We start from the raw sequence: 11,345 nt of genomic DNA on the forward strand, positions 1-11,345 counted from the left end.
TGGACTCGATGATCTTCTGAGGTCCCTTCGAGCCCTAATGTCTATGAAAACTATGAAACTAAAATACATCAGATGGGTTTTACCTGGCTACATAACAAGGTCATTTAAAGTGAAATACGCTGCCGTATGTGTATGTCCTGATGAAATTAAAGCGAAATATGATGCCGCAGATGTGAACAGTGACCCATTAAAGCAGTGCAAAATGGCAATTAAGCCACTTCAGAGGCTAATTTTATCACATGTTCAAGCACCTGGTCTATGGTTGCACTCCCAGAGGGATCCCCAGGGAGTCTTGCTCTACCTGGGATACACACTCACCTCCAATTGCTCCACAGATGCTAGACACTCACCAAACACCCTTCATTTCATCCAGTCTCACACTCACTAGGCCTAAGCACTCTCTCTTCAAGTGCAAAGCCTCAAACTCACAAGTCTTTCTCCTCAGAGATTCACCGAACTTGCACAAGGCACTCACTGTTCCTCACACACAACTCTCACACACAGAGCACAGCTCAGGCCCCTTTTAACCCTCAAAATTGCCCCACATTCACAATCCAATCATATCTCTAAGGTACCTGTCACTCAAACACTCATCCAATTGGTGCTTCCATCGGTCATCATGTTGAAACAAACATTACTTGTCACACTTCTGACCAGTCATCATCTGCTTTACCTCAGGGAATACTGGTCACCACTTTTGGTGCCAAAAATCCCTGTTGCCGGGTCTCTACTGCGCGTGCTAATGTGTGCACTTAGGTCAGCCCCTCCTCAGAGGTGAAAAGTTCACTGCCAAACCTCAACCTACTGCATGTGCACTGGACTCGCAATTTAACATCAGCACCTTCAGCGCTCTACAGTGACAATAAATAAAGCATCACATACTACCTTTGTTGTTGCATATTCTTTTTCTGTTAAGCATGTTGTGATGGGAGAGAGGGAAAAAATAGAGAGGAAGAAGAGGACAGAGAGAAAGAGGGAAAGAGAAAGAATAGAGAGGAGGCAGGCAGACAGGGAAAGAAAAAGAAGAGGAGAAGCAGACAGGGAGAAAAAGGAAAGGGGAAGGAGGGAAGGGAAAGAGGAGAAAAACTACAAGGACCAGGTGCCACAGCCTGGCGGAGTCCCTCCCCACAACAATGCAGATGTGCAGGTGAGTGGCGTGGGCATTAGGCCCACAAGGCGGTGGCTGCCGCTGCTGCTGCTGGTATCCCTTCCCCTCCTCGCCTTCCCCCCCAACAGTGCCGGTAGGTGGGTGAGGACAGAGGCAGCACTGGAGGCTAAGTAAGCCAGGGGAGGCTTGCTGCATGGGGTGGTGGCTGGACTCAGGCCACTTGCCACAGCCCCAGCTCTAGATGTGGTCAGCAGTGTGGCACAAGCCACTTGGGCCCCTGCCAGCAGCCTCGGTGGAAATTGGGGAGGGGCATATCCCACCGGTGCCTAGTCCTATGAGTCCCCCCTGGTTAGGGACCTACCAAATTAACAGTGGAAGCAGGCTGTGCAGCATCTCCTTTAATCTTGAAGGTTCCCATATGTGCCTGGCTCGCTGCTCGTCGTGCGCTCCTCATTGGTGGGGAGGCAAAAGCTGAAGTTGTAAATATGGCACCGTTTCTGTTGCTCACCACTGATTGACCGAGGTGCTCTGGCAGCCCCACTGTGTGTTGCTGACCAGCCGGGAGGCAAAAATCTCACCATATTTAAATCCATGGTTTTTGCCTCTCTGCTGATCAGGAGGGAGCAGTGACTGGTGGAGGGGCATGCAGGGAATCCTGCAAAATCAGCAGGAGCAGCTCCTCTTGATGTTGCAGGTTTCCCCTTGCGCCACCACAGACAGGGGCGTGGGGTCAGCAGAACGCAGGCAGCGTCCTTGTGTCCCTGCGTCCCTGCCTGTACTGTCCTCACCGCCTCCCAGGCCTACCCCGGGAGGGATCTTCCTGGTATGTGTATTTCAGATATTAAGGAAAAGTGCAACTTAATATAATTGGTAACTAATACAAAAATGGTTGTGTTGGCAAGCCTAGGTGAAAACCTGCAAAGCTGACTAAGACTATGACGGTAATAATTGTGTTAAAAAGAAAATTATTTAGGTTGCAAAGCCATGCAAAGTTCGGAAATGTCAGAATGTAGGTTATTCATTCAACCATAATATTATTATATAGTCTTTGATTTCCTAATCATGCGCAGTTTTTTCCAAAGGATCCCTGCCTCATTCAGTACGCAGAATGGGCAGTACCCAGACAAGGATTTAGTTGTTCAATATTTATAGCCTCCTCATTCAGTTAATGGCCCTTGCATTATTTACTGCGCACCAGCCAAAGCCTGCATTGCATACGGAAGTGTTCATTTAATCAAGGTTCTTTCTAGGGCGCCCATCACAGGATTGTTTGCGTGCCTCAGAAACATGAATCACAAATGCTGCAAGGTAGCAAGGGCTTATTGTCTCAAGCTTACAGATTCGCTCTGCTGCCCTGACTGATTTCCTGGTCACCTTCCATCCTGCACCCTGAATGAGGGTTCTGTGGAAAAAAACTGTGAGATGATACAGTTAAAGACTGTATCACAATGCCTATATAGATGTATTATAACTTTTCAAACAGAGAATGCAATGGTCTTTTATGGACCCTTGGTTCATAAAATGGGAAGTGCTAGGCAACCTACATACAAAGGACACTATGGCATGTTGCTGTATAACTTGCTCTTATGTAGCACTTTCCCTTTAGACCTTAAAGGGTAATCATTATCCCCAAGCATTATCTACCATTTTGTTGATGGGGATATATGTGCAAGCACATTATAGTTATGCATAGAGTTATGCCAAAGCAATGCATAGAGTCAGTGGCAAAACTAGGACTATAACTCATGTCTGACTACCCAGCCATTAGATTTTAATGAAATGAAGTGGGTGTAAATGTTAGCATTCAGTAGGGGTAGATTAATTCATGTTGTTACTAGAACAATGAAAGTTTATATTTTCTATTTGGTGTTTGGTGTTCTGCTAGGATGAGATGGTGAGGGAAGAAGCAGAGGGCTGGCAGAAGGCACCAGAAAGGGGGATGGGGAGAGCAGATTAGTTGCTCTATATAGGCTGTGAGGCAACCACTTTGTTGGCCTGTCCTGTGCAGGGATTTACTTGCATGAGACTTCACATGTTGACATATTCACACTGATGAATCTTTTAATGGGGGATCAGAAAATTAGTAATTATTCTCCTTAATACATCGGCTGCATTCATCTTAGCTATAAAAATATGTTTAAAAAAGCCTTGAGGATAATGATCCTTGGGGGGAACAGAGTTTTATTTACAGGAAAAAACATTTCTCAAACTCATAGTAGCTTTGCAAACCTTGTGAATCCAAAAGTTAACTTTCAGTTCTCAGAATCTCATACTTCTCAAGGTTCATTCATCCCTAATTATAATTACAGTTTGCAAAGCAGGAGGCTTAGCATGATGATGACCTGTGCTGGAGAGGGGAGAGAATATATGCATTGCATCTTATTAAGGAGTCCAACCCATCTGCTGCCTTTATTACATATTGATTTATCCAGGGTGATTAAATTCCATTACATATTGATTTATATGAAGTGATTAAACTCTATTACCTATTGATTTATACAAGGTGGTTGAACCCTAATTGTTGTTAAACAAGAAAAGAACAAAGATTGAGTGACATTGTGTGGTGATGCTTTTCGAGAGGTTTTGCTATCAGAGGAACATAGGTATGACTACATGTATAAGAAGAAATAAAGATGGTGATATTTTAAATGCCAGACAATTTTTTTTCATTGACTAATGTCTTTTCAGGTCCACTCAAAACATTTGAGTTGAACATGTCATATTTTTTCAGCTGAAGAAGACAAAAAAAAATTAACAAATGTCAAAGTGAACCTTTGCAAAGGGAAACTTTGATTTTTTTTTTTTTTTTGCAACAACATTTTCATTTTTAAACTTGTATTTAATTATAAGAAATAAAATATACCTAAATATGCAATATTTTTCTTAATAGAAAATGGAATTTAATTTTTTGTTTCAGTGAGAAAACTGAACGTTTATTGTTTGAGGTTGCCTGCTGTGCGCTATTTTCTATTTTTTTCAGGCAATAAACTGAAATGTATTCATCAGTCTAAGAGAAAAGGCATCAATCTCTGATATGAATTTAAAAGGCTTTAAGCTATGCTTGTAAAAATTACATTTCAAAGTAAAGAAAATACAAACTCTACAACTTTATTATTGTAGTACCTGGGGTATGTGTTTCCGTCTACTCTACAGGCAGGTTTTCAGTCTCAGATTAATACCAAGCTAAAATTGATAATATTAACAGTTTTAAAATGTTTCCTATGAGACTGGTTGACACTTGGTACAACTAATGGAGACTGTGGTGCTTATTCAGAATCTCATTATATAATCAGGAACATATTCGAGCAACTGCCTTTAACGTGCAAAATGCAGTGAGAAAAGGATTTTACCGTATACTGGCCCACATAAATAGACTTGATAAACAAGCACAAAATGCTACTGTCCCATAAAGAAATAAAGGAGCTGAAGCAAATTTGGCCATTAGGTAAGTGGCTGTAATTGCAGGTTGTGCCTTTGGAACATGCAGATGTTACATTTAGATTGACCTGACAAGGGTTAGATTGAGTTAAATTTCAACGTGTGCAGTTGTTCGGGGAGGGGAGGGGCAGGGAGGTTAAATTGGACTAGAAATGGTGCACCTGACCTAAGTTAATTCACCTGAGTAGGTGAGCTAACTTAGTTCAGCAATGGGTTATCCGTAGGATGGGCAAAATACAGCCTGAGGGCCAGATCTGGTCCACCAACTGATTGGATCTGGCCTGCAGGTGGGTGCTCACCGGTAATTGTATCTGGCCTTGCAGTGCTTCTCATTGGGCTGAACCCCACCCACTCCCAACTGGGGCAGCCCACATTTGCCAACTGTCTTGGCTCTGGCCAGTGTACACAGTTTCCTGGTGGGGCTGCCCTCAGTGCAGCTCCAACCACCTGGGTACTGCTTGGCTCCCCTTGCCTCTAGCAGCTCTTCCTCCTTTGCTACTCTGCTGTGTCTCTCTAGGGAGCAGGTAGCACTGGGAAGCAATGGCAGCCCTGGGGACATGTCAGGCACAGCATGCCCAGCCAGACAGCAGGAGGAGCTGCAGCCAGGCAATTCCTGCCCCAGTGCACAGGTACCAGCTCCAGCTACTTTTCCACCCACTTGGCTTCCTGTAGGTGGCTGCTTATTGCGCTGGGTGGTAGAGTAGGTGGAAAGTGGCCAGGAACTGGAGCTGGAACCCTGTACACTGGAGAAGGAGCCTCCTGCCTGTAGCTTCCCCCAACCTTGCTGGGTATCTGCTGCCCAGCATGCATCCCCACAGCTTCCTCATGCAGCCTGTTGTCTGGAGCAGTGCAGTAGGGGCAGGAGGAGGAGGAGAAGCTGCTGGAGGTAAGGGTAATCGAGCAGTTACCCAAGTAGCTGCAGTCATACTGGGAGCAGCCCTGCTGGAAAGCTGTGCGTGCTGGGTGGGACCAGGGCAGTCAGTATATGTGGGCTGCTCTGGATGGGATAATTTGCATTTATTAACTAGGAAGTATAGCCCTCAGATAGCAAAATATCTACTGTTCACTTAGGTTTTTCTTCAAATAAAACAAGAACATTGAGATATTTCCCTTCTCTCCTAGTCTCCGTAAATGATGCCTTTTGTTATACTTCATATACAGTGAGCCTTTTTGTAGTTATAGTTCTTCCTTTATTTTTAGTGCTAACAGCTAGTGAATTTGTTTCACGCAGGAAGATGCGTGAACAATTAGCTTCCACAAGTTATTTGCTGAGAACAAATGTTTTAAAGTATCAAAATTGGAAGTGTAAATCTTTTAGGTTTTTTTAATTTTGAACAGGAGTGAAGAATCTGTCAGTCTGGGCCAATGGCATGAACTAAGAGTGTCTCGCACAGCAAAGAATGGTATCTTGCAGGTGGATAAACAAAAACCGGTAGAAGGAATGGCAGAGGTAAGAGCCAGATACATATTTGAATGTATGTATGATGACTGTCTCACATACATTTTAGGAAGAAGGGATTATCTTCTAGGAGTAGAACCAGGTCCCCAACATTAAAATCAAGAAAAGATCCATTAAACATAGGAGAGAGGAATTTTGGCAGTCTAGAAAATTCCATAACAATGCCCAGTTGGGGCAATTATTTCCTGTTCCATTTATTGGTTATAGATGAACTTGTTATAATACAAGAAATCACAGACAGCATGGAAATATATATAAAATGTAAAATTATGTGCACAAGGTCAGGTGAATAGTTGTGATTGCATATTGCATAGTCATGGAAGCCCAAAGAAACAGAATTTAGGAATTATTTTGTTTTTCTGTGTCTTCTGTAAAACTTGAGGTGAGAACTTATTACTCACCTTTGTTTTCTCTATTGACGTCACATTTTCAAATAGTCTCAACTTTGAAAATATTCAACTTTTAATCAGAAAACCAAAAAAGAAATGTGTTCTGCAGTAGAATCTTCAAGTTCTGATACAGACTAGAAATTCTTGTGAAGAGCAGGCATTTTTCACTCAAAATTTCATTCTGTTGATATCTAGTTATCTACAAACACACAAGTTCAGTGAAAAAAATTTCAACCAGTCTTAGTTGAGACTAAAAAAAAAACTGGTCCATAATAAGCAAAAGAGATTTTCTAATTCTCTTCTCTCCAGCTGAGTGCTATACGTGAGCTGCAGAGATAGTTGGATCTGTAACAACCCATAAAATGCAATTAGAACTTCTGCAGGACTGCAGCTGTGTGGTTTCCACATATTTACCTTTAAGATCCTTTTAACTCCTACCAAAAATTTGATGTAAGCTACAGTTTAGCCTGAGTGATTGTTCCTGCTTCCAGGAAATAATTCAAACATGGGGTTTGTTCTTTTACCTCTTCCCTTTGTTCTGGATTTGCTTTTTCAAATATGGCAAACATTCCTCTCTTCTATAGTTAATGGATCTTTTGTTCAGTTTAATTTTGGAGATGTGGTCTGGTCTTATACATAGCAGATTCTCATCAGTGTAATTCCAGTGACTGCAAGTGAAGTTATTCCTCATTCACGCCAATATGATAATGATCAGAACACAGTGACAGGACAACAAAGTCCCCTTCTTCCTCTCATCTTCCTTGACTTTCATCAAAGTTTTGAAACATCTGAAATTTACCAGCCAACTTCAGTTGGAATCAGACCTAGCTTTGGTAGAGAATCCTTTTTGTCCTTTCTTTGCCAACACAAAGATGTAAGACTATGCTGCCTCCTGTACAGAAATACCAAGTCACTAAGAACAAATGCATGTTTCAGAGCCTAAAGTAAGCAATCCAGAAGATGCATGCAGGCTTCATCTCATTAAACATAATAGCATTCTGCTTTTTTACAACAGGGAGCTTTCACACAGATTAAGTGCAGCTCTGATATATTTATTGGTGGAGTCCCTAATTATGATTACGTGAAGAAGAACTCTGGGGTCCTGCAGCCCTTCAGTGGAAGCGTTCAGAAGGTACACATTTTCAAATTAATTAAACTCTCTGTACTTACTTCATGTCTTCCTGGAATCCTTCCAGATGAACTGTCAAGGAAAAATATCGATGCTATTAAAATCAAGAGACCAGGACTTCATCTTTAAATTTCAACAGTTCAGCCACAAGTTGCTCCTTGCCTAAAAATGTTTCATAATCCAGAGCACCATGTTCCTTTTATGACATATTACTCCCAAGTGCTATTTTATAGCTACTTTCCTCACCTTTGTTTGTTTTACCATCGATGCTGCACTAACTATGAACAGTAGCAATGCTGGGCCAAATTCAGAGATGGTTTGTAAAAATTATGTAAAAGTTAGATCACCCTAAGGCCATTAACACCAATAAGAAAGTGAGCATAAGAGAGGTCCAGATACTTCAGTGCTGGAGAAGTTTTAAAAACGTAGATAGATAGCCAGTTGGTATAACTTGGAGACTGGTGTGCCAAAACACAGTGCAAGTAAAAGGTGGAATCTACTTTGACTTTTCCTTTACACCTTTCCTTTAGCTTCTTGCTTCCTTTCCCTCCCCTGGCCTCTCAGTGGGTAAGCTCCACTACCCTTTTCACAGTTTATAAGCAAATTTCCAACATGTTAATTAATACTATTGGGTATAAATGGGCACAAATCTAAACTGAATGTAGTTCTGGGAGCTATACATTTGTGTGAGCTACACAATGAAGGGCCAGAAGAAAATGTTAAGTTGTGCACACATAGGCTTCTTCTAGAAAAACAATCCCAGCACTGAATTTGGCACTAACTCCAGATAGTTGGATTTTTTTAGTAATTGCAATGGATCAAATTAAAAAAAGATCAGTGTAAACCATAATAAATGGATTAAAAACTGGTTAGCCAATAGAAATAAAAAAAGTAATTGTAAATGAGGAATTGTCATTCAATAATTTTTTTTTTGTAGTGGAGTCCACCATAGATCTGTTCTTGAGCCAGTGCTGTTCAGTATCTTTATCAATGATTTGGAAGAAATTGCTGGAGTGCCCAAAAAATGGTAGCGTGCTAAATAAGGATAATGAAATGTCATTTATACAAACCTTTCTGCATTGCTTGGTCAATGGTTTTGTTTGAACAATGTATGTTTTTAGTCATAGGTGAGGTAGTGCATGTAGGAACAAAGAGTAAAGGTCACATTTACAAATTGGAGGTCTAAAATACAACGGCACTAGAAAGGACTCAAAGATAATTGTAGATAAACAATTGTACATGATCTCGTAGTGCAATGATGTAATTAAGAGGACAGATAATTTCTTAGAGGCATAAGAAAGCTAGCAAGTCAGTAGAAAGGTGGTATTACATCTTAATGCAGCATTAGTGAGTTTACCTCTGTTGTACGGTGAAAAATTGGATAGGGTTCAGTAAAAAGCGAAAAGAGTGACTCAAGAGCCAGAAAACGTGTTATACTGAGAGACAGTATATGTAGTTTATTAAGGAAAAAAGTAAAGAAAGGACTTGGTCACAGTCTACTAATAGCTACATGAGAGAGAGGTTTTGGGGAGTGGATGGCTCTTTAAGGAATCAGAAAAAAGGTGTAACAAGAGACAACGGGTTGGAAACAAAAGGTAAGGTCAGCCTAAACATAAGCTACATTTTTTTTTTAACAATGAGGATAATAACTACTGGAACAACATACTTAGAGCTTCCATTACTGGAAGTCTTCAAATCATGACTCTAACTTTTAAAAAGACATGACATAGCTTAAACCGAATTTATGAGCTTAGTGTGAAAATTCTTCAGTGAGGTTGTGTAGCTTGTGTTATGCAGGAGGTCAGACAAGCAGTTGTCATTTCCTTTAATTATTTCTCTGTTAATGAAAATGAACTTTTTACTACTATAACCAAGAGCAGAATGTGGCATCATATATAATCTGGTTATGTATCAAATTTAATTGTACAAAATGTTGTGGTGTTCCTTAGAGAGCTCATGACATGCTGTTGTGTTGTGTAATAATCCTATCATTTCACAAATATCTTCAGTTTAGATCCCAGTATTTTCTGAAATAACAAATTATGCTTTCCAGCCATTCAGCTTGACTTTTACAGGGCAAGATAAAACACTGGAAAACTTGCTAGGAGTAGAAAATGATAACAGCATCACACTATTTTTGTGTTGTAAGCAATGTTCTTCAGGATGTCATATTCTCTTATAAGCTAAAATTGACTTCCTCAGCAAAGCTCATAAAAAATTTCAGTTTCAGCTCATAAATGAGCTACAAAACAGTCCACCATACAAGCCTGGTAAATCCCACAGAGCTTTTACTGAGTGGGAGTTGAATTGTTTTGTGTTGCAAAGCAGAAGAGAAACTCATCACTAACACATCAGGATAAACAGTGAAATACGTTGGAAGAATGTACTCACAAAGTGCATTGTTGACAATAAACAGATGTTCGATCAAGTTTCCAAAACAGCTGTTTTCTCTGAAGTTGTTCAGAGGAGTCCTGTATTGAGTTATAGATCACAGTAGATGAAATCTTTCAATGAGAGCATCAGGCTGCGGAAATATTAGCATTATATTTTTCTTTTTTAAACCAAGATTATCTTGAATGACCGGACAATTGATATGAAGCAAGATTTCACTTCTGGAGTCAATGTGGAGAATGCTGCCCACCCCTGTGTGAATTCCCCATGTGCTAATGGGGGTAGCTGTGTGCCCAAAAAAGACACTTACGAATGTGATTGTCCTTTGGGCTTTGATGGGCAGCACTGTCAGAAAGGTATGAATGACTTTTTTTTTCCCAGGTGCAAGTATATAATTCTTACAAAAATAATAAGATGTAGTCCCTGTAATTGCCATTTTACATGTCTCTTGGAATAAAAGCTGTAGGAGCCAGAGCTGCTTCTGGAATACTGCACATTCCACCTACCCATGGCAGCATCCATGCTGTTACTTAAGAACATAATAATTGCTATCCCATTGCAGAGTAATGATCCCTAGATAGCAGCATGGTACTGGTCACCCGCAGTAGCCAATACTGAATGCTTCAGAGCATGACCTAAACGCCTTAATTATGTAGTTCTGTATAAAGGGGGAATTCCAACCTGTCTGCTCTAGCCAGTGATTATCTTACACCATGAAGCCTGAGGATTGATAGCCCTTGTAATTTTATCCTGGCTAGTGCTAACAACAAATGCTACCCTTATTCATATAGAGGTCTAATCCTATTTTAGGCTCTGACTACCCTGTAATTTCACAGTATGCACAAATCCTACCTCAGCAAAATAATGGAGACCACCAGGGAAGGAGACCCTCCATAACAAGTTGAATTCTTTGTCAGTTAAAGAGCCCCCACTGTATTTCAAACAAATATATTTATGGAAGAGAGTTAAGATTGCATAAAAACAGAAAACAAAGGCATACATTTTTATTCCACTAGATGGGGTCATTTCCCTTCTGTCAGACTTGATCTTAGAAAAAACAAAAGGGAAATGATTGTATTGTGCCACTGCATTTCCTTGTGCTTCAAACCTAAGTTAGAAAAAAATTAAGAGCTTTAAGATATTTATTTCTTTATTAACCCATCACAGTTAATTTTTCAAATGGCTTTTCCTGACAAAAAAAGAAATTTATCATAACAAAAGTATTTTATTAAAAATAAAAAAAACTTTAATAGCTGAATCGATAATATTAATTCCATCAATTCTTCTTTTTTTTTCTTTGCTATTTTGATTGTCTTGGTACTTATATAGCTGGTCCCTTCACTAGAGCCATGTATTCAGCAAGCGCGCGCACACACACACACACACACACACACACACACACACACACACACACACACACACACACACACA

The 11,345-nt window shown here is 40.4% G+C and overlaps 1 protein-coding gene across 1 annotated transcript in view; it reads left to right on the forward strand.

Moving 5' to 3' along the window:
• EGFLAM (EGF like, fibronectin type III and laminin G domains) overlaps window positions 1–11,345 on the forward strand; it is a 90,074-nt gene that overhangs the window by 61,439 nt on the left and 17,290 nt on the right. The window contains exons 15-17 of the mRNA XM_019531983.1: window positions 5,885–5,996; window positions 7,410–7,526; window positions 10,090–10,270. Coding sequence (XP_019387528.1) covers window positions 5,885–5,996; window positions 7,410–7,526; window positions 10,090–10,270 — 410 coding nt within the window. The remainder of the gene's footprint in view (window positions 1–5,884; window positions 5,997–7,409; window positions 7,527–10,089; window positions 10,271–11,345) is intronic.

Source organism: Crocodylus porosus, unplaced genomic scaffold, assembly GCF_001723895.1.
Source record: "Crocodylus porosus isolate Cpor-Errol unplaced genomic scaffold, CroPor_comp1, whole genome shotgun sequence".
Classification (NCBI taxonomy): Eukaryota; Metazoa; Chordata; order Crocodylia; family Crocodylidae; genus Crocodylus; species Crocodylus porosus.